A 27,285-nucleotide genomic window follows, 5' to 3' on the forward strand; every position below is an offset into this window, starting at 1 on the left:
GAGAATATTCTTGAAAACACAGAAGCAAAGTTTCTGTGGAATAACAGCTATTTTCTATTAATTTAAGGCATAACAGGTTAGGAAAACACACTGTGTACCCAGGAACAAGACAAAAATAACAATTTGTTACATAGTGTTATTCATGGACTGGCACCTCCCTACCAAGCTGACCTAATTAAACCTTACGTACCGGCTCGGGCTTTATGTTCTGAGGGTGCAGGACTACTTTGTGTCCCTAAGGTGAATAAGAAGTCTGCAGTGCACAGAGCTTTCTCTTATCGTGCCCCTTTTCTGTGGAATGGTCTTCCTGCGTCAATAAAACAGTCAGATTCTGTGGAGATTTTCAAGTCCAGACTTAAGACGCACTTATTTTCCCTTTCATATGGCTAGCATACTGGTACAGTTTTGTTTTACGCTTTTTACTCTTTTAATTCTTTTATTAGTAATTGGAGCGGGCCGCGGCCTCAACTTTACCTAAATTCAGGGTCTTCTAGTGAAGTTTAGGGCTAGTGGCCAGCATTCACCTTAGTATTTCTCTGTTTTTCTTGTTGTTTAATGCTGGCAAATTATACAGTATTTCTTGTCTTTCTGATGCCTGATTCTGTTTTTTCTCTGTTTAAGGTGCAGCTCCATCCAGAGATGGGAGTTGTGTTCGTGTTGGCGACCCTCCTGTCCTGTGCGCCAATTGCATTTCTTGTAGCTTTGCCCAAGCAGAGGGTCACCCCTTTGAGTCTGGTCTGCTTGAGGTTTCTTCCTCAGAGGGAGTTTTTCCTTACCACTGTTGCTCTGGGGGTTGGTAAGGTTAGACCTTACCTGTGTGAAGCACCTTGAGGCAACTCTGTTGTGATTTGGCGCTATATAAATGAAAATAAATTGAAATTGAAATTGAATTGATCATGTTCGCAACATTCACACAGTTTGTCGAACGCACATAATGCTGTGGCAGAGAGGCTGCATGAAATCATCAGCCACATTGAACCCTGGCCAATCGGTGTGATCAAGGTAGCCTTCATACCAGCAGCAGAATGACAGCGACTGTCTTACATTTAAACAGTACATTCATTTTTCTTATAATGTTCTGTGCTCTGTCATTATTTTGTCCATACACATTTTCGTTGATTTATGTTAATTTATCCAACATTTAATTGCTGGCGCTGCTGTGTGAGCACATCGTGGTGTCACACCTCTCACGTGGTTGCACTGTGTGCACGAGCGTGCACGAAATCATCGTCACGGGATTGAACACGGCTGTCCAACCATCTGTCCCTTCTGACAATGGCTGGAATTTTTCGAGTTTCACCAGTTCAATTTTTCTGCCTTTTTCAGCCGGTTTCGGCCTCTTTCGCCCAACTTCTTGTTTTGTGTGATTGTGTGATGATTGATTTGATATTGCCCTGCAAGTGTTTTACTATAAAGTTGGAACTATGTCCACGAAATACTATGGAGGATGGTTGTTTTGAGAGCACAAATATGAAGTAAGAAAAAGTAAAGAAGTTTTGTTGGCAAAAAGCAAATATTATCAGTTATCAAGTTGTTCACCAATGAATATGGCTTTATATGCCCTGAAGAAAACCATACACCCTGAGGCCAAAGGCCGAAGGGTGTATGGTTTTCTGAAGATTTTATCATATATACCTACCATTTATCATATATACCTACCATTTATATACCTATAAATGATACATGCATGCAGAACACAATGCACGTGCTCTCCCTTCGCTCACTGCCTCCGGCGGTACGGATGCGGGACCCGCAAAGAATCCAAGTCATGGCCACGGAGCTCTGCGGCTGCGGTTACTGAGACCATGCAGTGGGCGCTGTGCATCAAAACAGCGAGCGTATCTCTGGACCTGTTGCTGCATGCAGCTCGGCACAGCAGACAGGGGGCGGTGTGAGTGGCCCGCTGTAGCGCTTACCGAGCCCGCAGACTCAGTAAGCGAATCAGAGGCAGTAAGAGCAATTGCGGTGATGCCGACTGGTGTCACGTACAATTCTTTCCGCCTCGCTTAGAAAACAGTGCTTGGAACTTGAGGTGGATGATGAAAGAAGCAAAACACCTTTGCAATTTATGTCGATATTTTGATGAATTTTTGATGATTTCTTCATTTACAGAAGCTTCATTAAACAAATGTTCATTAAACAAGGGAGAAAAAAAGAAACAGCACAGTTCAGCTGAAGCATTAGTGGCGTACGTGACACTGGTGGGAAATACACACGAGGAACAAGAGGTGAAGCTCTTAACAGACAGAATATTTTATGTCCACTAATGCTTCAGCTGAACGGTGCTGTTTCTTTTTTTCTCCCTTGTTTCAGAAGCCATAACTGGTAACTGTCTTCTAGTGTTAGCAGAGGTTAGCCTGTAAGCTCGCCAATTCATCAAAATATCTACATAAATTGGGAAGGTGTTTTGCTTCTTTCATCATCCTTCGACCTCAAGTTCTAAGCGCTGTTTTCTAAGCGAGGCGGAAAGAATTGTACGTGACACCTGATTGGCTGATTACTCGGGTGGCATGAAAAATATTACCCGTCCGCGAAAAGGGTGTATTGCTATTTATTCTTTAGTGTTTTATCCAATCATATTGGCGTATCATTTATAGGTATATGATAATCGCAAATACCAAGGGAAACACTGAAAAATGGATAAATGAATACGTAAGGTTTTATGGCACTGCTGGTTAAAGCTACAGTATGTAGGATTTGGTGTCATCTAATGGTGAGATTGCAGTTTGCATCATGCTGTCTGTCACCTTTCATGATTTCTTTCCCTTCATGTTTTCCCTTCTTTGGTGATGGGGATTCATGCATTCTACAATCTCACCACTAGATAACACTAAATCCTACATGCTGTTTAAAAAGAGAAGATTTGAGCAAATTAACAAAGAGGGATATCAAGTATAAAAGGCACAGATGCTGATGTTATTCCTCCATTCAAGAAGATTATAGGTGCACCACCCTATATTTCAAGATACGGTTGTGATATGAGTTAGATTGTACAAGAAGGTCGAGAAGAGTTAGCCAGTCAGAATCACTGAGTTCATACCTCTTGCTCCTATGTTACATATTATATTATGCATTCGAGCTGATAAAAACTAGGGGAAGATGGAAGTGCATGTCTTGCAATAGTTGCTATTTGTGTTGAAATTAGAAATCCATTTCTTTCCACTAAATACTATTAAATCCACCATCACAGACATGAATGTACATGTATATATTTATTAATTTTTACACATGTAATAAAAAAAAAATTAAAAAAAATCACAACACATCAATCAAAGAGTTATGATTATGCTTGCCTGCACATATCATGTTCAGTAACGTGCAATGGGGCATTAGTATGATGGTGTATTATGGCCACTGTAGGGGAAAAAGCAGGATGAAGGAGAAAACCATTTTATAGGAACTGTCTCTCTCTCTCTCTCTCTGTTATGAATGCACACAAAAATATGCATGTTCATGTTACACATATGATAAATCATATGATAATATGGATACCCCCCCCCCCCAACACACACACACATAAGTGAGTGTAAGTCCTAAATAATTTGAAAACAAGCATTAAACACTCTGGGAAAAAAAATGTGAAATATCTCCTTGCTGCTTCACTTCACTGCTTCACCTCAGGGAGCTTTGGTGGCTTCTATCGACTGCTTGCTCTGATAAATTGCTGCTAATCCATGAAAGCACTAGACATCCTTTCACATGCATGTGATTTCTTCATACCGCAGTGGTGTGCACTTAAAGAGAAGGAGAGATACCACTTTGCTTAGGTGATATTATGTTGAGACTGCAGCATGCCCGTCCTTAATGATGAAGTAGATCAGCACCTGTGTCCAGAGTCTTGCTTTGCATCGGTATTTCCAGTGGCATCAGAGTGGCCTCCTACATGCCTCAAATGGATTCGCATCCATTTTGCAGCTATTTCTGAGAGCCACTGTCAAGATAGAGCTCTTTGAATATTACTTTCCTTCTGACGTGTTGTTTTAAATTTTGAAAAACAATGTCAGATTTTGTCAGATCTCGGACTTGAAATCCCTTACGGCACAGGGACTGAAGCAAACCTGTTCTCATTATCTGAGTAATCAGATTCCATGTTCTTGTCTATCGGGGGATTTTGACACACACAAGTACAAGTGTGTCCAAATCATCACTTTGGCTAATTTTCATAATCATTTATTTAAATGCAACCGTCGTACCTCAGCATCCTGGAAGGCAGGTTTGACAGTTAAAGCACAGCCTCCCACTCGACGCAGTGCGATCACAGATGGTGATGGTAATGGTATTTCATGGTATGTCTGTTACATTTCTAAAGGAAAAGTCGGATAATTATATTCACATTGGCAAGTGATTAGTTTTATGGAGGTGAAGAAGTAATTAATGAATTCTATCTCGTCCTCATTTATTGCTACACTTCCTTGTATTGCTCCCTCTTGTCTAACTCGAGAGAGTACAAAAGAGTATCGAGTGTGACAAAGCTTCAGCTACAATGAGTCAGAAGGAGAATTATACGGAGGCCCCCAGGCGAAGCATACGTTTTTTTGTCATTCTCTGCAGTCTCATCACCCAGCCTTCACTGGGTGATGCTTTCATTTGAAATAAAGTCTCACACTGACTGAAACCTATATTCCAAAAAAAAACAAAAACCCAGAATGGAGTAAAAAGCCTGCCCAATTATTCCAACTGAAGTGAATGTTGGAAGTTTATTTGAAGTGAAATTTGACTTGATTATAAACATTAAATGCGGCTGTTTGCGTGGCTTTCTGATTTGTAAGTGAGATGTGATTGCTATTCATTTTTTTGCATGCTGCGCTGGTAGCTAGGAGGCAATCATTTCTTTCATAGCGGGAGCTTTGCTTCTGAACCAACTATTTGTTATTGGAGCATCTGAAGCATAAACATCAATCTTAATGACATCGGAAATGCTGCCGTTTCCTCTTACGATTAAGTCTTCTCCTCCTATGAAGGAACTGACCCTCGTTATGCGCGGCTGTCGGCTCTTTACATCGATCATTTAAGTGTTTTATTTTCCCCAATTTGATGCGTTTGTGTATGTGTGTGTGTTTTCTCCTTTGCGTCTTTGCCCCCTGTTGCCCGGTGTGATTTTCACTTGTTCGTGCGACCTATCTCATCTGGAAATTTATTGAAATGCTAATTAAGATGGTAACGCTTGCCAGGGCACTTTATTGGTGCAAAGTATCTTTGGCAAGCTCTCGGTAGGAAATTGGATTTTAAAGCTGCAGTGATACTCCAATCAGCTGTGTGGATCTATAGCCTTTTGACCACAGGGTACCCGGACTCGCACAAACACACTCACGCAGGCCCACACACATTTATCACATTTGTGTCATCGCCTTTGAGATCAGATTTCCCTCTACGGGGTGAGAAACAGGCGAGCAAATGCCTAAAGCTGTGACAGCTCTGAGAGCTGCACTGGCATTTGTAATTATCCAGCAAAAAGGCATCATTGAAAACCCTTTGTTCTCCTTCTTTTTGATCCCGATTATGTTCCTAGATGCCTGTTTTTTCTTGCACCGAATTTATTTACATGATGGGTAAGAAGGACTTGTGACACGGCATACTCGATGAGCATCTCCACAAAAGCAAACAGATCCTAATGAACATGGTGATTATCCTAATGATCCAATAGAAGTGGATAATGAGGTTATTTGCTTTGGATCAAGACGCAGAGGGCAGCATTTGAAAGATGACAGAGCTGTAAAGGTGCCCTGAGTTGATGACTTTGATCCGTGCACTTGCACCCACATTGTCGTGACAATCTCACCCGCTGTGTTCCCAGCTGGACGCCGTGCTTTGTTCCACCGCCTGCCACATGCTCTGCGCTGGACGCTGCGTATATAAAATAATTATTTCGTAGCAGATTAATCATTTTCTCTACAAGTTGGCTGCTGAAAACGGCTCTAATCACTTCCTGAATCACAGAGGACCACACCAGCCGGAGCCGTTTGCGCATGCAAGCGCTGAACGAGCTGGAGAAAGCCTTTGGAGCTGTCATGTTTGTTTTGTAATGGCTTGGTAAAACAGCTGCATGCTCTTTCCTTTTTGTGTGCAGCTGTAAAAATATGTTTGTGATAGATTTAACATCTCGTTCTAATCGTTCAGATGAGCTGTGCTCTGATGAGGTGCACTGATGCAACCACTCGCTCTGTTCACTTCTTCTTTAGTCGACTTGATGAGCTGCATAGTGTTGGCGAGCAGTTTGCGCCACGTTGCACAACATTTATGCGTGAAAGATTTTTTGAACATTTCAAAATTCTCTTTGCGCAGTTGCACTCGCCGATGCCTCTCTCACGTTCAGTCTACACCCATTAAAGACAAGTTTATTCTCCTGCACGACACAGGGCGTGCAAGTGCGTGCATCAAAGTCATGCAAGTGTCAGCGCACCTTAACTGTCACCACTCGCTTTAAGCCCCGGCACTAATGAAGGACACCGAAGCCAGAATGAAAGAACAAATCTGGACTTACGTTGACTTTTGGAGACATCGATTAACCGTTGTCCAGCTTCCTTCCTGTAGCTGGCACTTCGTCAGAATTTTCAAACTGTTGAAAATGTGAACGACTCCTGACGACAACCTCAAATCATCTGTAATCCATTTTGCTTTCTGTCTTGATGGTTCCTCATTGTTCACGTAGTTCCGGTACCGTCAGTGTTCTGTTTGATTGTTGTCCAACCTCCCAAGTCTAACGTCTTGCATGAACATTGACCATATCTGAACGGATCAATAATTAAAGCTAAACATGACTCGTCCATGTGTGAGACGAAAAGTAACTTTTAGCGGCAAGAATGTTTTATCTACTACTTTAACTATTTACGCACGTTCCAGCTTTCTCTGGCTGCAAACTGATCACAGGCTGGCACTCGGTCTGATACCCGCTATCAAGTCACATCATCATGAATGTTTTGATTTTGTTTAAAGCGTCAAGGTCGCTGTTTGCTTCATTTTTCTTTTGTTAGTTTCAGTTTTGTTTCTTTCGTTTATGCGCTCTGGACTTGCAGGCTTTTCGGTGATGGGAGAAGTGCCGGCTCATTCGTCCACTTTTTCTCAACGATTTGTGACTTTTTTCCTTCGTTCAGCTTTGTTCGTGCCGTGTGACCGGGCCTTTAGTCTCTGTGATGATGCTGCTGACAATCGTTTGTTCTGTTTCCCACCTTCTTTCCTCATCGTCCTCCTCGCATTTCTAACAGTGCAGTGAAATTACTCTCCGTTCTCCCATTTTGTGGGTTGTGGTCTCCTCTGGGTTTGATGTTCTGCTCTATTACAAGTGAAACTGTGATGGTAATAATGGTGAATGTGGTCAGTGCCATAGGTCAGCCTCTGGCCTCGGGCACATAACATCCTATAAGTTTTGAAAGCACCGAAGGCAAACATTCTTCCATACAGATATTTACAATGTGCAGCCCCACTACCCTTCACTCCTTCTTGGTTTTATTTCTTGCTGTTTGTAAGCTGTTTTTCTTTATACCTGTCCTCTCTTATTTTTTTGTTATAAATAGTGTTTTCCTTCTTAAGTCCCTTGTTTCTTGTTTATGTCTTCCTCAGGTTGCTTTATAATTTAACTGTGATCTTGATACAGCCTTCTTAGTGCTGTATCATTTGCTGAAGGAATCTCAGGTAAAAAGCCAAATTTACTCTGCCAAAGACTCGTTCATTTGACTCTGACAAACAAATCACAGAAGCCATTTGATCCCATGTTCACCCACTTACGTACCATATCATGGTATCTTTATATGGAAATAGGCAACAAGATGCAGTGAATGAAGAGCAGGAAGGCTTAGTGGAAGATGAATTTTATGAACTGCACAAGGAGCAGGAAGTTGCAGTGAATGATGGCCCAGATGAACTGGCACAAAGCACATGAAGTTTCATTGAATGACGAATGACTCTGAGGAGCAGGAAGAAGCAAAGAAAAAAAATGATCTGTTCAAATGAGCAGGAAGTACCAGTGACTGATAGGCTGTTCTTTGACCTTTAAATCTCAATAACAATTGATGAAATGATGTGATTAGAGAAGCAGGATGAAGAAATAAATGATGAACACATTTATCTGCTCCAAGAAGCAGAAATGCAATGAACAATGAACAGAATATCCTTCTTCAAGCAGCAGGAAGTAGCAAAAAATAATGGACAGAGTGTCCTTCCTCAAGTAGCAGGGAGTAGCAATGAACAATGGACAGAATAACCTTCTTCAAGCAGCAGGAAGTAGCAATGAACAATGAACAGAATAACCTCCTTCAAGCAGTAGGAAGTGACAATGAGTGATGAATGGAAGGAACTGCTCCAAACAGCCAGACGTTACATTGAAGGAGGAACCACTGAGAACCCAAAAGTAGCAATGAACACTAAATGGACTGTACCATTTCAAGGAGCAGGAAGTAGAACTAAACAATGGACAGTATATCCTTCCTCAAGTAGCAGAAAGTAGCATTAAACAATGGACAGAATAGCCTTCTTCAAGCAGCAGGAAGTGGTAATGAGTGAAGAATGGAATGAACTGCTCCAAACAGCCAGACGTTACATTGAAGGAGGAACCACTGAGGACCCAAAACTAGCAATGATCACTAAATGGACTGTACCATTTCAAGGAGCAGGAAGTAGAACTAAACAATGGACAGTATAGCCTTCCTCAAGTAGCAGAAAGTAGCAATAAACAATGGAGAGAATATCCTTCTTCAAGTAGCAGAAAGTAGCAATAAACAACAGACAGAATATCCTTCTTCAAGCAGCAGGAAGTAGGAATGAACACTGGACAGAATATCCTTCTTCAAGCACGCAGGAAGTAGCAATGAAAAATGAACAGAATAACCTTCTTCAAGCAGCAGGAAGTGACAATTAGTGAAGAATGGAATGAACTGCTATAAAGAGCCAGACGTTACATTGAAGGAGGAACCACTGAGGACCCAAAAGTAGCAAAGAACACTAAATGGACTGTACCATTTCAAGGAGCAGGAAGTAGCAATAAAAAAGGAAAGGATTTAAAGCTCAAAAGAGCAGGAAGTTTTGAAGAACACTGGACAGAATGAACTGGTACAAGGAGCAGGATGTAGCCATGAATAATGAACCACCGAGGAGCAAGTTGCAATGAATGTATTTTTTTCACCCCATTGTGACTTTTGACATAATTTGCTAATCCCTTGCATTTCCGTCAAACCCATATCATTATTACACAAATCATAACATAATCTGGAATTTTTCTGGAAGCACCACGGTTATGTGAAATTGCGAATTTGAAGTAGCGAATTGGAAATACTTGCATGTTATGCAATGCATGTTTTTCAGAAAAAAAAAACCCCTCAAATATCACAAAAATGTTTTCACGCTAGCATGTGGTTTGCAGGTGATTCAAAAAAGCCATCTTTTAAAAAAACTACAATTGAAACACTTTTTGTGATTTACAGGTCATATGATGGCAGCACGGTGGATTAGTGGTTAGCACTGTTGCCTTACAGCAAGAACGTCATGGGATCAATTCCCACCTGTGGGCTTTCTGTGTGACGTTCTAAAATACATGACTTGATACATGTGGAAAGAGCAAGGGAAGGATAACTTGTTAAGTATTCTAAGAGATTATGTTATGACAATATTGGAACAAAAAAATGACAATTAATGAAAATATTAGTGAAAACAATTAGTGAAAATAATTAGCGGGACTTACCCTTCCATCACCAAAAGTATTAGAATTACAGTGAGAGCCTCGCTAAAATGATAGTTATTGTGAGCAGACAAGACCCATTAGTGGCATTCCCTAGCTCAATGGAAACGCTGTCATTTCATTATTAGTATTTTGTCGGCATTCTTAAGTTTGTGCAAATCTGCAGTGAAACCCAGCTACTGTTTTGTTTGCATACATTGTATGTTAAGTCATCACATCATAAGGAAGATAAAATTCTTCGGCAACCTTGACTTTCACACATCAGTTTGACGAGGTTGTATACCGCGACCTTCACACATCGGTTTGACGAGATTACAGACTGTGACCTTCACACATCGGTTTGACGAGGTTGTATACCGCGACCTTCACACATCGGTTTGATGAGATTACAGACTGCGTCCATCACACATCGGTTTGTAAAGGTTATAGACCGCATCCATCACACATCGGTTGTCGAGGTTACAGGCCGCGTCCTTCACACATTAGTTTGCTGAGGTTATAGGCTGGATCCATCACACATCGGTTTGTCGGGGTTACAGACCGCGTCCTTCACACATCGGTTTGTCGAGGTTACAGACCGTGTCCTTCAAACATCGGTTTGTTGAGGTTACAGACTGCATCCATCACACATCGGTTTGTCGAGGTTACAGGCCGCATCCTTCACACATTAGTTTGTTGAGGTTACAGAATGCATCCATCACACATCGGTTTGTCGAGGTTACAGACTGCGTCCATCACACATCGGTTTGTAAAGGTTATAGACCGCATCCATCACATATCGGTTGTCGAGGTTACAGGCCGCGTCCTTCACACATTAGTTTGCTGAGGTTATAGGCTGGATCCATCACACATCGGTTTGTCGAGGTTACAGACCACGTACTTCACACATCGGTTTGTTGAGGTTACAGACTGCATCCATCACACATCGGTTTGTCGAGGTTACAGGCCGCGTCCTTCACACATCAGTTTGTTGAGGTTACAGACTGCATCCATCACACATCGGTTTGTCGAGGTTACAGGCCGCATCCTTCACACATTAGTTTGTTGAGGTTACAGAATGCATCCATCACACATCGGTTTGTCGAGGTTACAGGCCGCGTCCTTCACACATTAGTTTGTTGAGGTTACAGAATGCATCCATCACACATCGGTTTGTTGAGGTTACAGAATGCATCCATCACACATCGGTTTGTTGAGGTTACAGGCCGCGTCCTTCACACATCGGTTTGTTGAGGTTACAGAATGCATCCATCACACATCGGTTTGTCGAGGTTACAGACCGCGTCCTTCACACATTAGTTTGCTGAGGTTATAGGCTGGATCCATCACTCATTGGTTTGTCGAGGTTACAGGCCGCGTCCTTCACACATTAGTTTGCTGAGGTTATAGGCTGTATCCATCACACATTGGTTTGTCGAGGTTACAGGCCGCGTCCTTCACACATTAGTTTGCTGAGGTTATAGGCTGGATCCATCACTCATTGGTTTGTCGAGGTTACAGACCGCGTCCTTCACACATCGGTTTGTTGAGGTTACAGACTGCGTCCTTCACGCATCGGTTTGTTGAGGTTATAGACCGCGTCCTTCACAAATCGGTTTGTCGAGGTTACAGACCGCGTCCTTCACACATCGGTTTGTCGAGGTTACAGACTGCATCCTTCACACATCGGTTTGTCGAGGTTACAGACCGCGTCCTTCACACATCGGTTTGTCGAGGTTACAGACTGCGTCCATCACACATTGGTTTGTTGAGGTTACAGACCGCGTCCTTCACGCATCGGTTTGTCGAGGTTATAGACCGCGTCCTTCACACATCGGTTTGTCGAGGTTAAAGACTGCATCCATCACCCATCGGTTTGTTGAGGTTACAGACTGCGTCCATCACACATCGGTTTGTTGAGGTTACAGACCGTGTCCTTCACACATCGGTTTGTCGAGGTTACAGAATGCATCCATCACACATCGGTTTGTCGAGGTTACAGACCGCGTCCTTCACACATCGGTTTGTCGAGGTTACAGACTGCATCCATCACCCATCGGTTTGTTGAGGTTACAGACTGCGTCCATCACACATCGGTTTGTTGAGGTTACAGACCGCGTCCTTCACACATCGGTTTGTCGAGGTTATAGACCGCGTCCTTCACACATCGGTTTGTCGAGGTTACAGACCGCGTCCTTCACACATCGGTTTGTTGAGGTTACAGACTGCGTCCATCACACATCGGTTTGTCGAGGTTACAGACCGCATCCTTCACACATCAGTTTGTCGAGGTTACAGACTGCATCCATCACCCATCGGTTTGTCGAGGTTACAGACCGCGACCTTCACACATCGGTTTGTTGAGGTTACAGACTGCGTCCATCACACATTGGTTTGTCGAGGTTACAGACCGCGTCCTTCACACATCGGTTTGTCGAGGTTATAGACTGCGACCTTCATATCTGTGAAAACCGGAAGGAGGCCTAATGCTTCAGATGGACACAACAGTGATCATGCAGCCAGTGCACATGAAAACCACCTTTGCATTCATCAGCAATAACTTTGTTACAGTGTCTATTTTTGCTTTGTGACTGAAACAGCAACAACTTTCCTTTCTTCTGTTTGGGCAGGTTTTAGAACAACTTTGTCTTACAATGGTGCGAGAATTCCTGGTGTTCATGGCTGTCATGAAATAAAAGTCTGTCTCTGAGCCTAACCAGTCCTTACATTAGTCCATTCTTCCTTTTCTTATGTGTTTCTTTGTATTCATTTGTCCTCTGTTCTAGATTCAGGCCTCATTCATCGTTACCTCATCTATGTTCCTCACAACACACTGAAATATAGTGTTGTGCAATGCCAGCTTTCTATTTTCTTGCACAATCGAATGAATTTATCCACCCTACACTTTTCTCTCTCTTGCATTCTCTCTGGCCTTCCTCATCTTCTGAGACCACAAAAGAGCTATTGTTGAAAAGTACAGACAGAAGCACAATGAGAGAAAAGACAGATACTTCTTATTAAAGCCACAAAATCTGGTGGAAAAAAATGAAGCCTGTCACTGCAAAAGGGGGAATCACTTTTTGGCCATTAATAACACAGGGAGATGTGGGGGTGAGGGAGAGAGGGAGAACCCAGCAGCCTTCTCTTACAGTACTTCACGTATCTATTGCTGTTTGTTTACTCCTCTTCTACCCTGTCTTTGTGTTTTCTGCCTTCCCCCTGAGTTTGTCCTTTTCTCTGGTCCATTGGTCATAGAGGGTGGTCGCAAACAAACTCAAATTAAACCAAAGGTTGCATGGCTGTCGCCACTGTGTATGTATGTGTGTGTGTGTGTGTGTGTGTGGGGGGGGGGGGGGGGGCGCGTTCATATGACAGAAATAAACAGTGGTGCAAATATCAGATGTTGTGGATGAGCTCCGTATGCCACGTTCTGCTTTATTTCCCTCTCCTTTTTGCTGTTTGCCCTCCTCACAGTCCATCCTCACCAGCATCCTATGTACTAATTCACACAACGAAGCACAGGCAGGTTCGTGGCTGCAGGCCGTGAGTTGCAACTAGAGAGAAGGGTAAATATCAGAGAAGGTCAGGAAGAGGAGGGGCTGAAAAGGCTGATGGATGGGTAGGTGGGAAGTACTCAGTGATGAGGATCTTAGTGGTTAAATCCACCAGAGCAGTAAGAAACTGCCATCTTGGCTGCCTGCATGTTGACCTTATTGCAGATCTTTAGGAAGACAAAGTTGAAGAATGCATGAAATGTTTGCTTAAATATCACGTTAAAAACAGGAGGAACAACATTAAAGCCAGACATTGTTAATGCAGGTAACACATTGTTAATATCTGTAACACAATCATCAAACAACTCTCAAGCAACCAAGACGTATGGTATGAGAATTTAATATGAGAAGATGGCGATCCAAAAAATACAAAATTAAAACTGTTTGCATTCCAAAAACTTATGTGGTTGAAAAAGAAGGGAGATGTCATTCAAAAACAAAAAGATGTGAGGTTCCTGTCCATCAGCTGATTTAAATTTGTTTTTGATGTATACATGAAACATGATGCAGGAATATAATGTACATAGTGTTGTGCAAAGGAAAATTAATACCGAAGTAATTAATAATATTCCTCCATTCGAGGTGTCTTGACAGATAACCTCAAGCAGACACACTTGGAAATAAATCCAGCTCTTTAGTTTGGCACCTTGATTCATATGCCACTGAACCACCTGCTCTGCAGAAAGATACATGCAGTAATATCCAAGTCAGTGCATTTTAAAAAGTTGTTTGCGGTATCTCTGTAAAGATACTATCTAGAATCCTATCTACCCTTTCTAAATGGATCTCTGTGATCAAGGCACGGACGTGATCAAAGTGCAGTCTTAAAAGCATCTCCCATGCCTTCCTTTGCCAGCAATGTGACAGCGCATATGCAGACTGGAGCCTTGAAACTGCAAAGTAAAGTTCTCCATGTTTAAAAAAAAAAAACTCTGGGCTTCTGATTCTGAAACACAAGTTTACACTCAGTGACTTGCCAAATTCTGTAGAAAGATGTTAAAGTTCATAGTTGAAACAGCTACAGCTCTGACTGAAGATATAAATGAAGTAAAAGAAAAGTCAAGTGTAGTTATAAAAAACTGCGTTGGACATTTATTTTTCCTTCCTATAGGATGTTGGAGGGATCAGTCGTACACATGTGGAGAGGGGTTACAGAGCTCAGCGTAAATCCTCTAAAACCTTCTCCTCCACCCCCCACCAAATAAAAATCAAGACACACGCACATCCAGACTGTCTGTTTCATTGGCAAGCTCAGCATGAAGAGTATTAGCTCTAACAGTCTGCACACTTTTCTCTCTTTCTTCCCCCAGAGGGTCGGATCGGGTTCTGCTGTCAGAAATTTGGAGCTGAAGTTCCAGATTGTGATTTATTTCATTAAGCAAATGCGATGCGTGAGCCGTACGGCCCTGCTGATCGAGTCACCCCGTTTCACCGTCTTGATTAACATGAGGGTGTCTGCATATGCAGACACTCAGACATGCACACACATACATGGAAAATATGTATTTTATACATGTTGAATACAGCTCCGATAACAGAACCTAAACATATGTACTGTGTCTGAGTCAATCAAGCATTCAAACTCTGTGGAGTGATGAGCTGGTAGAGGGAACAGCTGCCGCGGTGCCAGGCTGCACAAAATGGCCTCGGATATCCCTGTCTGTTCATTCTACACGACTACCACAGGGGGAGCTCTCCTCTCCTCTCCTCTCCTCTCCTCTCCTCTCCTCTCCTCTCCTCTCCTCTCCTCTCCTCTCCTCTCCTCTCCTCTCCTCTCCTCTCCTCTCCTCTCACAAATTACTTGGTATGCAATACCCGTCCGAATCCACTCGGTTTTGTGCAGTCATTATCACATATTCCAGTGACAAATGCTGAATAAATTAGTAAACACTGTGTACTTCAAATACCACAGTACATGTGCTAAGAGTTAAAAACAGAACATACATTCTACTAGTTATATTTGTGGATAGATTTGACCAACAAGGACTGAGAAGTTGGAATGAGGAATGATGTCATTTTCATCCTCCAAACGTTTGAGCGCCATTAAACCAGCAACATATGTACAGATTCAGCACTCACTACATTTACATGCAGCCAGTAACCCTTTCATAACCCTTTCATAACCAGAATATTAGCAATAACCCGGTTGCGCATGGCCATGTAAACACCCGCAAAAACCCGAATATGACCTCTGGGTTACTCCTTTTCTAACCCGAATATCAGGTCATATAAACGTGCATCAGAATGTCCCCATAGAAAGGAACATTATTTTGTGTTCTGCGCATGTCCTATCCGCAAGGACTCTTGGTCTTTTGAGTACGGCAACTACTTGTATGCAGCGCGCGCAACCCACCGGACACCACAAAGCAGAGGTAAACAAGCATGGGGAAATCCAGACGCGGCAGCACCACACTTTTGGAGCAAGGAGGAAACCGAGTACTTCATTAGTATCGTGAAAGTAGCTACCTAAGCTCTGTAAGGGAGTTAGAGTATCTCGTCAATAGTTTTACATCCTCATTGAAGACAACTTTGGATGCTGTAGCTCCTCTGAAAAAGAGAGCTTTAAATCAGAAGTGTCTGACTCCATGGTATAACTCACAAACTCGTAGCTTAAAGCAGATAACCCGTAAGTTGGAGAGGAAATGGCGTCTCACTAATTTAGAAGATCTTCACTTAGCCTGGAAAAAGAGTTTGTTGCTCTATAAAAAAGCCCTCCGTAAAGCTAGGACATCTTTCTACTCATCACTAATTGAAGAAAATAAGAACAACCCCAGGTTTCTTTTCAGCACTGTAGCCAGGCTGACAAAGAGTCAGAGCTCTATTGAGCTGAGTATTCCATTAACTTTAACTAGTAATGACTTCATGACTTTCTTTGCTAACAAAATTTTGACTATTAGAGAAAAAATTACTCATAATCATCCCAAAGATGTATCGTTATCTTTGGCTGCTTTCAGTGATGCCGGTATTTGGTTAGACTCTTTCTCTCCGATTGTTCTGTCTGAGTTATTTTCATTAGTTACTTCATCCAAACCATCAACATGTTTATTAGACCCCATTCCTGCCAGGCTGCTCAAGGAAGTCCTACCATTATTTAATGCTTCAATCTTAAATATGATCAACTTATCTTTGTTAGTTGGCTATGTACCACAGGCTTTTAAGGTGGCAGTAATTAAACCATTACTTAAAAAGCCATCACTTGACCCAGCTATCTTAGCTAATTATAGGCCAATCTCCAACCTTCCTTTTCTCTCAAAGATTCTTGAGAGGGTAGTTGTAAAACAGCTAACTGATCACCTGCAGAGGAATGGTCTATTTGAAGAGGTTCAGTCAGGTTTAGAATTCATCATAGTACAGAAACAGCATTAGTGAAGGTTACAAATGATCTTCTTATGGCTTCGGACAGTGGACTTATCTCTGTGCTTGTTCTGTTGGACCTCAGTGCTGCTTTTGATACTGTTGACCATAAAATTTTATTACAGAGATTAGAGCATGTCATAGGTATTAAGGGCACTGCGCTGCGGTGGTTTGAATCATATTTGTCTAATAGATTACAGTTTGTTCATGTAAAAGGGGAATCTTCTTCACGGACTAAAGTTAATTATGGAGTTCCACAAGGTTCTGTGCTAGGACCAATTTTATTCACTTTATACATGCTTCCCTTAGGCAGTATTATTAGACGGTATTGCTTAAATTTTCATTGTTACGCAGATGATACCCAGCTTTATCTATCCATGAAACCAGAGGACACACACCAATTAGCTAAACTGCAGGATTGTCTTACAGACATAAAGACATGGATGACCTCTAATTTCCTGCTTTTAAACTCAGATAAAACTGAAGTTATTGTACTCGGCCCCACAAATCTTAGAAGCATGGTCTCTAACCAGATCTTTACTCTGGATGGCATTTCCCTGACCTCTAGTAATACTGTGAGAAATCTTGGAGTCATTTTTGATCAGGATATGTCATTCAAAGCGCATATTAAACAAATATGTAGGACTGCCTTTTTGCATTTACGCAATATCTCTAAAATCAGAAAGGTCTTGTCTCAGAGTGATGCTGAAAAACGAATTCATGCATTTATTTCCTCTAGGCTGGACTATTGTAATTCATTATTATCAGGTTGTCCTAAAAGTTCCCTAAAAAGCCTTCAGTTAATTCAAAATGCTGCAGCTAGAGTACTGACGGGGACTAGCAGGAGAGAGCATATCTCACCCGTGTTGGCCTCTCTTCATTGGCTTCCTGTTAATTCTAGAATAGAATTTAAAATTCTTCTTCTTACTTATAAGGTTTTGAATAATCAGGTCCCATCTTATCTTAGGGACCTCGTAGTACCATATTACCCCATTAGAGCGCTTCGCTCTCAGACTGCAGGCTTACTTGTAGTTCCTAGGGTTGTAAGAGTAGAATGGGAGGCAGAGCCTTCAGCTTTCAGGCTCCTCTCCTGTGGAACCAGCTCCCAATTCAGATCAGGGAGACAGATACCCTCTCTACTTTTAAGATTAGGCTTAAAACTTTCCTTTTCGCTAAGGCTTATAGTTAGGGCTGGATCAGGTGACCCTGGACTATCCCTTGGTTATGCTGCTTTAGACGTAGACTGTGGGGGGTTCCCATGATGCACTGTTTCTTTCTCTTTTTGCTCTGTATGCATCACTCCGCATTTAATCATTAGTGATCGATCTCTGCCCCCTTCCACAGCATGTCTTTTTCCTGGTTCTTTCCCTCAGCCCCAACCAGTCTCAGCAGAAGACTGCCCCTCCCTGAGCCTGGTTCTGCTGAAGGTTTCTTCCTGTTAAAAGGGAGTTTTTCCTTCCCACTGTAGCCAAGTGCTTGCTCACAGGGGGTCGTTTTGACCGTTGGGGTTTTTCATAATTATTGTATGGCCTTGCCTTACAATATAAAGCGCCTTGGGGCAACTGTTTGTTGTGATTTGGCGCTATATAAAAAAAAAGTTGATTGAAAAGTTGATTGAAAGACATGAATATAATGTCTTTTATTGACGGTAGAAAGTACAGAGATAGCGACATTTACAAGAAGGTGGCCGAAAAGTTACGCGAAGCAGGATTTGCACAAACGCCAGACCAAATCAAGCACCGGTGGAAGGCGTGCGTCACTGTTTAGATGGGGATATTCCAGATGATACCAATGACCATGTATACAGGGGTAACTCTGTCTGCTTAAGCATGTAAACGGGTTATTCCTAATGATTAAGAAACCGGAATATTGACCTTGTCCCGAATATTAACGGCATGTAAACGTAGCCACTGACTGCACACGTGAATCATCGAAACATAACAGTTAGTCATGTAACTAGGTCCTTTTTAACTCAGCACCTGATGTCTTCCTTTTGATACGGACTCCGGAATAATGCTCAGAATCTTGTGTGCTGCAAAAGTTTTGAAACGTTCCAGAGCAGTGCTTCCAGGTAGCCATCGGGAATCTACAGTACTGAGTCACTGTGTTCACGGAATTTTCAGTTTTCTCGAAATTTGAATGCTTTTGCTACAAATAATAATAATAATTATTATTATGGGTCAGTGTTTCTTCAAACTGTTCTTGTTTTAAAACATTTTAACAACAGCTAACAACAGCAAATGCTTAAGTGACTAGCTTGTTAGCTAACTGCAAGGATTAAAAAGTTTGATGATTTTAGTCTTTTAACCCACCTAAACATGTCGTTATAGGTTTAATTAAGAAATGCATCTGTATTTGAGCTTTTCTACAGAAAAAAGGTCACAACAATTTAAAAAATACTGAAAGTGAATGTTATTTTTGTCATTGGTGAATCCACCAACAGCCATTTATTTGATGTCACATGTCATGTTTGTTGATATGGTTAGTTACCGGGTCCCCCTAAAAATCGGTCCCCCATGATGATGCAGTTCATGACGCGATTCATGGATTAACACCTCGTTTCTGCTTCAAACTGCACTCCAGCCATTATCTGTCTCAGCGACAAATATCTGAAGCTTTTGTACAACAATCATTTCCACATAAATTCAGCATTATTTCATCATAAAAGGCGGTGGAAGTGATCAGAGTGCCACGGCTAAATGAGCTGCTAGCTGATGCGTTCACGCGTCGGTCATTTCAAAGCGTCATGGAATTTTGCAGAGTTTCTGCTTAAAACAACCTCATTTCTGCTTTAGAATGATTTAAGAGGTTTCATCTTGTCATCTGATGGTTAATAATCTCATTAATCCATTTGATTATTTTGGGTGAAGAGACTCTGTCTCAGACGTGCTGCTGTGGTCCAAAATGACGCATGCGCAGTTGCAAAAGCAAGACCGATTTTTAGGGGCGGGCCGCTCGGTCTGCGACACAGCACAAGACTCCTGGCTCCAGTGATAGTGGCTTCAGGTACGAAATATTAGTGCAGTGGGGTTTTGACAATCTAAGCAGTTACAGCAGAATGCAGTTGCACCATGTGATGATTATTAATGTATTGCAGTAGGACTCCTTTATGGGTCAAGTCTAGCAGCATACGCTAGTGCTGTGCTTTGCCACATCCGCGACATCACCTTGGGTTTTGGATGGCAATGGAAGACAACTGGTCCATTCGCACATCTCTAAAATAACCATGTATCTGCCACAGCCAGGTGAAATGTGGGTATCTTCTTGGCCTTCCCTAGCGATTAGAGTTGTCTACACTCAGGCACCTGCATGTTGGCTCATGCTCAGAGAAAAGTGCCACATGGCCAAAATGTCAAAGCTGATGCTTCCTCACAATACAAGCGATACGCTTCATCTTAGTCTCTGTTAGTAACCACTTGTTTGATACAAAGTCCTTCAAGTGATACCCAAGGATCTTCCAAAGAGACCTCCTACCAAAGACATCCCGTCTTTGCCTTAGGTCATTGGTTAGCATCCAAGTCTCACAACCACACAGCAAGACAGGTAGCTCCAGGACCATAATGACTTAGACCTTCATTCTCCAGCAAAGATATCAGCATTGTCGTGCACTTCTCTCCAGTGACCTCATGACTTTATGAGAGGTTTCTTAAATATCTCAATGTGAAATTGTTGTTAATCTTTGGTGGAACCTGTGTCACCAGATTGAATTATCGTGGAAGTCCCACAAGATCTCCGGAGTCATTGACACAGAAAGTAAAAACACAGATATAAATCACCAAATGGCACTTATGAATTAGTAGCAGTAGTACTGCTGTAATACATTGTTTAAATTGTACTGTTCATACTACTGGGTTCTGTCATAGCTGTGAAAATGTCTTATACCTGTAGGTGTTTTCCAGGATTTCTCACTTTTGCAGGGACTTAAAACTTAAAACCCTTCTCTTCTTGCAGGATCCCCCTCAGAGAGGGTGTAAGTTGAGGACGTGCCACCTCACCCACCTGTGCCTGCTGACCACAACTACACTCTATCCACGCCCCTTTCCCCGCCCCCCTGGACAGCCTCCGGCATGGCTCTTGCAATCTGGATTGTCCTCAGTTGTGCTGTGGCCTTCAGCAACATTGCCCCTTCTTCTCAAGGTATGGATTAGCAATGCACCTTCATTTAATTGCAAACAGTATTTCATTCCAAATAAACTCATATCTCAGCACTCATGACAATGAAATATTGTTCCTCAGCCTGTAACGCTGCACCTACCATAAACTAGCCTGACCAGGTCACTGCAGATGGGGAGGTAATATTCATAAGTATACCGTGTGAAGGTTGTAGACATACTGACTTGCTGACCAGATGAGAAACGCAACACTTGATTAACTAAATGTCTGTACAGGAGACAGAGCGAGAGAGCACGAGAGAAGCAGTATGTGTGTGTGAATGTCAATAAAATTTATTGTCATCTTGAAGTTAGCTGGAGCGTGGCAGGAGAATAAGGGGAATCGGTGCATGTAATGGTGCCATATGTGTGACCTCCTTGAACGTGGCGTGCACTGTAAGATGTGTGATTCTGTGTTTGAGTGTGTGCACGCTACTGGGCAGCAGATGACCTGCTTGGGTGAAAATGACGCCTGAGGGTGTTAGAAGACGTGTAGAAGGGTGGAACAAGAGGCCAAAGGCCAAGGAGGAAAAGGAGGTGATGTTTGGTGTCCTGCTAGCGGCCTGCCGCACAGACAGCAGCGCACCATCTGTTCTGTGCTCTCACTCAGCTCCGTGCCAATAAGCTGCTGGGTGATGGACAGTTAAGATGAGGAGGAAGAGAAGCACTGGAGTAGCCACAAGGAGGAGCTTGAGAAGAAGCAGGAGGAGTCGCAGAATACTGAATGATGGTGTAACTAAAATGTGATTGTGTCAGCATGTTCCCTGTGTGTAAACTCTGATTGGCCAGGTGCACTTCTAATTTGAGTAGCTTTTATTTTTGTTTTTTTCCCCAGTCCTAATTTGGCTGATTTGTAACATGGGATTTATGTAGCATTTGCTGTTTCATCAGACACATTTGGCCTCTGGAACTGTGGTGTGTGTGTGTGTGTGTGTGTGTGTGTGTGTGTGTGTGTGTGTGTGTGTGTGTGTGTGTGTGTGTGTGTGTGTGTGTGTGTGTGTGTGTGTGTGTGTGTGTGTGTGAGACCTAGCACTCGGGGAGTGTTAATAATGCATTAATAATCAATTGATTGTTATCTCTTTTCAGCCCTACAGCACAGGCACAACAATTGGTCTAATTAAATTAAAACCAGAAAGTTTTCTAATGGATTCATGCACACCGGTGTACAAACACATAGTTGTGTTGAACAGCAGTGCCAGACGGAGGCCTTAGGAGCTGGAGACCCCAGAACAACAAGCCTGGCCTTCTCTGTGGCCTCTGTAAATGCAGAGTCTCTGTCGCTAAACCATGTCGAAAGTGGCTGACTGTTGTAGTCAACTTGAAGCTGTGCTGTCATGTGTGATTCTTTAAAATTATGTGTACACAGTACATTTTGCAGAGTAAAATTTACTCTGCTGGGATAAGATTTGGTCCCAGCCCAAGTGGTGGCCAAGTGGTTAATGCGCTTGGTTTCAGGGCAGAAGGTTCCAGGTTCAAATCCCACCCCTGCCACATTTGTCCATGTAACGTGGAGTTGCATCAAGAAGGGCATCCAGTGTAAAACCTGTGCCAATTCAACATGCAGATCCACCTTGGATTTGCTATGGTGACCCCGAGTGCAAACAAGGGATCAGCCGAAGGGACTTACTTTATACTCTATCACAGTGCTAAATCAACTCTATCACAGTGTAGAATCAATGGTAGAGCTGATTTCACTCTATAATTGAGTGCATTTTACTCTGTTTTGAGTGGGACCAAATGTTATCCTGGCAGAGTAAATTTTACTCTGCAAAATTTGCTGTGTATAGTATGGAAAAAAGCAGTGAAATCACATGCAAGGTATGGACTTCTGATCTCAACACATCAACCTATGAAAGAGGCATCTACAGTGAGATGCATTCTGAATCTGATGCCCTGTTTTAGCAGAAGTGTTGGCTAAAACCAATACAGTAAGATTATGTAAGCACTGCAGACCTTCTCATAGAGAGGATAGACAACCTCTTTAGATTTGGTGGCACCATGTCGTCATGATTTGTCAAAGCCTTTTGCAAACCAGGTCCAGTATAGTGATGCTACAGGAAACACTCTGGAGTTTCTTGGAAACCAGGACATAATGCCTTTTTGTGTGTGTTTTATTGTTACGTGGGTTACAACAAGTGATAGGCTATATACACTCACAGAAATATTGACCCTAAGTTTTAAGATTTCTGTAATTTTATTACATGACAAATTCCCATTTACTTTTTTTTTTTTAGATAATTTTAATACAAACCTACCAAATAAGCCTTACATGATGCATATTCATTAATCCTATTCATTTGAAATGCATAATCCTCAGCTTTATGTATTTAGTATTAATAAAATATAATTACTCTAAATCAATAATAATGACAGTATTTATTTAAAATACATAAAGTATATTGTTTGAATTGCATAATAATTATGTTACCTATGCCATTTATCTTGTATAGGTAACATAATTATTGGACATAATTATAATTATTAGCATAATTATTTGAAATACATAAAGCTGAGGATTATGCATTTCAAATAAATAGGATTTATTACAGTAATGAATATGCATCATGTAAGGTTTATTTGGTAGGTTTGTATTAAAATTATCTAAAAAAAAGTAAATAGGAATTAGTCATGTAATAAAATTACATAAATCTTAAAAGTCAGGGTAAATAAGTTTAGGTTTGAGTAAGGCGCTTATCCATTTGCCAGTCATCTGATCTTCAGAGATCCCTTAGGACCAGGAAATGTAAGCTCTATGGGGGGACTGGCAATCTGGGATGTTCCAGGGATTTATGAAAGCATCAAAGGGATGGAATCAGGAGAAAGGTTCTTCATTGACTAATCAGACATTGGTCATCAATTTGCCAAATGCAGTTCATTTACTGAGATTTTACTCTTCACCATTTGGATATCTTTTGTGCAACCAGTCATTGTGACCACTGGACTCTACATGTGTGGTTGCTGAGTTGCATGGCTAAAGCAGATGGTCACCCCACTTAGTCTGGTGCACTTGAGGTTTCTTCTTATAATCAAAATGGCTGAGGGAGTATTTCCTTACCACTGCTGGCAATGTGCATGTCCAAGTGGCAGGTAAGTTTTAAACTTACTCGTGTGAGGCACCCTAGGGTCACTTATGTTGTGATCTGGTGGTGTATAAATACATTGAACTGAATTATTTCTGCTGACAAGTAAAGCCCATTTCCCCACTCATGCAGATGGAGAGTATAATCTTTGGTGGCCAAGAGCTCTGACAAACCTTGGGGATTACACTGGTGTAACATTCAATTTGTTCAGCCCATGTTTTCCTTCCTCTCAAGATGGTGTATTATTGGCATGCAGAGGAGTTTCTAGGTTTTCCCCATTTACTTCTTCACTAATGCAAGTTCAGTGCTTAAAATGCTTGCAGAATTAAATGCTGATGTTAAATGCAATTTAAACCTACATTAGTAAATTAGCAATGTGCTGCAACAGAGAAAAGAGGCTAGAACTTTGAAGATGTGTTGATGAAGGTAATTCTGCTTCCTGCAGTGTTGAATGAAGGAGCAGAGATGAGCCCCAAGGCACAGTTTATGACTGCTGGATTAAACACAGGGCATGGGCAGAGATTGGGATTTATTAAGTCAATACCAATCTTACAGGAAATATCATACTTGGATTAACTTTAATTAAAAAATAATGAATAATAATTTGACTAGGATGATGGAGTAAATTCAGTGTGTTAACAAACCTATACAGATGATGACATGCAAAAGTGTTCTTGTACTTGTGCCTATAATGTATGAGTGAATACAGTTGCTCTCAGGTTGAGAAATATAAATGGGTAAATTCTGCACATGACATCAGTCTTAGGTAGATAGATAGATGGCATCAAAGGAAGAGGGTAATAAAAGGACACGCCTTCCTAATTGTTTTTGTGTCAGGTCATGTCTGGGAGCATGCATGGTGCCATATATTGGTGCATCCATCACATTAAAGCCCCTCTTGCACAGTGTGATTGCAGTTGTGAGTCTGTTGTGCGCATTAAAATGGGGCTGAGATGCAGACGAGATGTGAAAACACCTTCCTCTGTGCGGTGTTTCAGCAGAAATGTTTTAGCAATCTATGCGTCCCCAGCGTCCACGGAGTCCTGTGCATCCACTGATCTGCCTCTGTGCAGCTCCTGTGGAGCCTCTGTGCAGCACTTGGGTGGTGTGAACTGAGACCCTGATATGTAGGCTTTGATCATCAGGCTTTATATTACGGCTGAGTGGATCCTCATCATTTGATTGGTGCTTTGTATGTCACATGACATAGATTATTCATCCCATTTGTGTTGCATTGCATTTTGAGTGCAAATTTGGTTCCATACATTTGGTACCATTGCACCCTGCGTGCACATACACACACACACACACACAGACACACACACACACACAAAACAAATCCACTGCACTGTAAGCCATGTGGAGGCATGAAGAGCTGTTAGAAGGAAGCTAGAATGAAAAGCTGGACTAATTTCTGATGTGATTTTTTTTTTTTTTCCACTGGACTGAGGAACTACACAGTCTTATATATATATATTATATATATATATATATATATATATATATATATATATATATATATATATATATATATATATATATATTGAAAGCACAAAAAACTACACATCACAATTTGGACTCCTATTTAAAGTTCGTGTTGCACTTTAGCAGCAGTGAAACATCAAAATGTCAGTCCCTTTTCTGTTTATAAATGAATAAAATATCAAATGACAAGGATCTATTTTAGCTGTTGTATAGAACAAATGAATGTTTTTACATTCTTTCAATTGAGCGAATATTTAATTCGGTGAAGGCTGGAACATATTATTCAACTCGGCTTTGCCTCATTGAATGCAGAGGAACTGTGGATTGTAGTCCAATCGTCCTGGGCTGGACTGTCTCTTCACAGGTGCCAGAAATTGGTCAACTCCATGTAACACAGATGTGAAGCAGTGGTTATACAGCTAAATATTAGTTCAATGATTCACAGGAAAGCTAAATCTTAAGACATTTTTGCAGTTTATACAGTAATTGTTTTCTTCTTTTTTCTTCATGTTTTGATTTGGTATAGAAGGTGCATTGTTCCCAATGCATTTGCGTGTTTAGAAATAGAAGCTATTATAAGGATTTTGAGCTTTACTCACTTTTTAATCACATTACTATTATTTTGAAGGCATCTGTAATTGAATGTCTCCACAAGTTTGACAGTTTCACTCTATAAAGACACAGTTTGATGATTGAGTCCAGGAAGTAATTGAACTCCTGGATCTTACTCTTGATTCAGGGCCATCAACTCCCCAGACACTCCAAGTCTTCACTCAGCTTCTCAAGTGCTGAAATCAAGGTATTTGTTAATTTTGCAAAGATCATAACATTATTAACCTTTATTTAGCCAGATAACAAAATCCACTGAAATCAAAATCTCTTTTGCAAGGGTGACCTGGCCAAGAAAGGCAGCAGCACACATAAGAAACAAGTTAATAACATCACAATAACATTAAAATGAATAAAGTACAAGCAATTTACAAATAAAACACACTAGGTTTGGTCATAGAGTAACAATATATAAGTTAATTTAAAATTCAAAAACACAGGCACTGTTCTAAACATTTCCATTCAGTCTCTTACAATTGAGCAGAAAATGTTCAGAGAAATGAACCCAGACAGTTTCAATTCCGATTGGAGGACATTCCAAGCAGAGTGAGCAGAAAAACTAAAGGCCTTCTTTCCCGTTTCAGTGCGAACACAAAGTACTCAAAGGCACATCAGGTCATTTGAGTGCAAACCATAACAGCTTTCAGATCTCTGAAGTAAACTGGATATATAAATGGAAACTAACCCAATAATAGCCTTGTAAATCACAGTCATCCAGTGTGTATATCGCCTTACATCCAAAGAAGGTATGTGTTGTGAAAGTGACGTGACACGGACCCACAACAGGGGGCGTTAATGAACGGACAATGGATAAGCCAAAAAGTAACAATTTAATGTTGTGAATCGCACAACAACGTACAGACAATAACAATATGGTGGACTGTCAATCATACACCAGGTGACGTGTGGGCAGGCTCGACGATAGAAGACGCCTGGAGAGAGAAGAGCTGGATCCCCACACAGCTTCCACCACCAATGGAGCTGAAGAACACCGGAGCCGCCAAGCCCTGCGCCCCAGGTGGCCGCTGTCTTCAGCAGTCAGACCCGGTACTGCTGGCAGAGAACAGAGACAGTCCAGATGAGTGTGAGTTCGCACACTCAGTAATCCCACAGTCTGTATTAAGTAAAGGAGGGAAAACCTCCATCTCCAATCACACACACTCGTGCAGCTCCTGGTCAACCACTTATCTGAGTTGGGGTGTGAGGCGAAGCCGTCGCTGTCACACCAAACGCCAATCCTCCAGATAAGGAAACACTCCAGGAAAACGGCTGCAAATAGACGTTCCAGTTATTACACACACAGTGTTAGTCAGCAGAGAAATTACCTGAATGGTAGTTGATTTCTCGGCGAGGAGGTGGAGTTGCAGTCCGGTCTTTGTAGTGGTGGTGATGGGTGACAGCTTGTG

General features: G+C 41.7%; 1 protein-coding gene across 6 annotated transcripts in view; it reads left to right on the plus strand.

Annotated features, from left to right (window-relative positions):
• The window catches only part of adgrl1a (adhesion G protein-coupled receptor L1a), a 381,665-nt gene that overhangs the window by 153,202 nt on the left and 201,178 nt on the right, over positions 1-27,285 (plus strand). For all 6 annotated transcript variants that reach the window (XM_034190600.1, XM_034190603.1, XM_034190604.1 and 3 more), the window contains exon 2: positions 20,506-20,691. In XM_034190600.1, the coding sequence (XP_034046491.1) occupies positions 20,622-20,691 (70 nt within the window). In that variant the 5' untranslated portion in view covers positions 20,506-20,621. The remainder of the gene's footprint in view (positions 1-20,505; positions 20,692-27,285) is intronic.

Source organism: Thalassophryne amazonica, chromosome 16, assembly GCF_902500255.1.
Source record: "Thalassophryne amazonica chromosome 16, fThaAma1.1, whole genome shotgun sequence".
NCBI classification, from domain to species: domain Eukaryota; kingdom Metazoa; phylum Chordata; class Actinopteri; order Batrachoidiformes; family Batrachoididae; genus Thalassophryne; species Thalassophryne amazonica.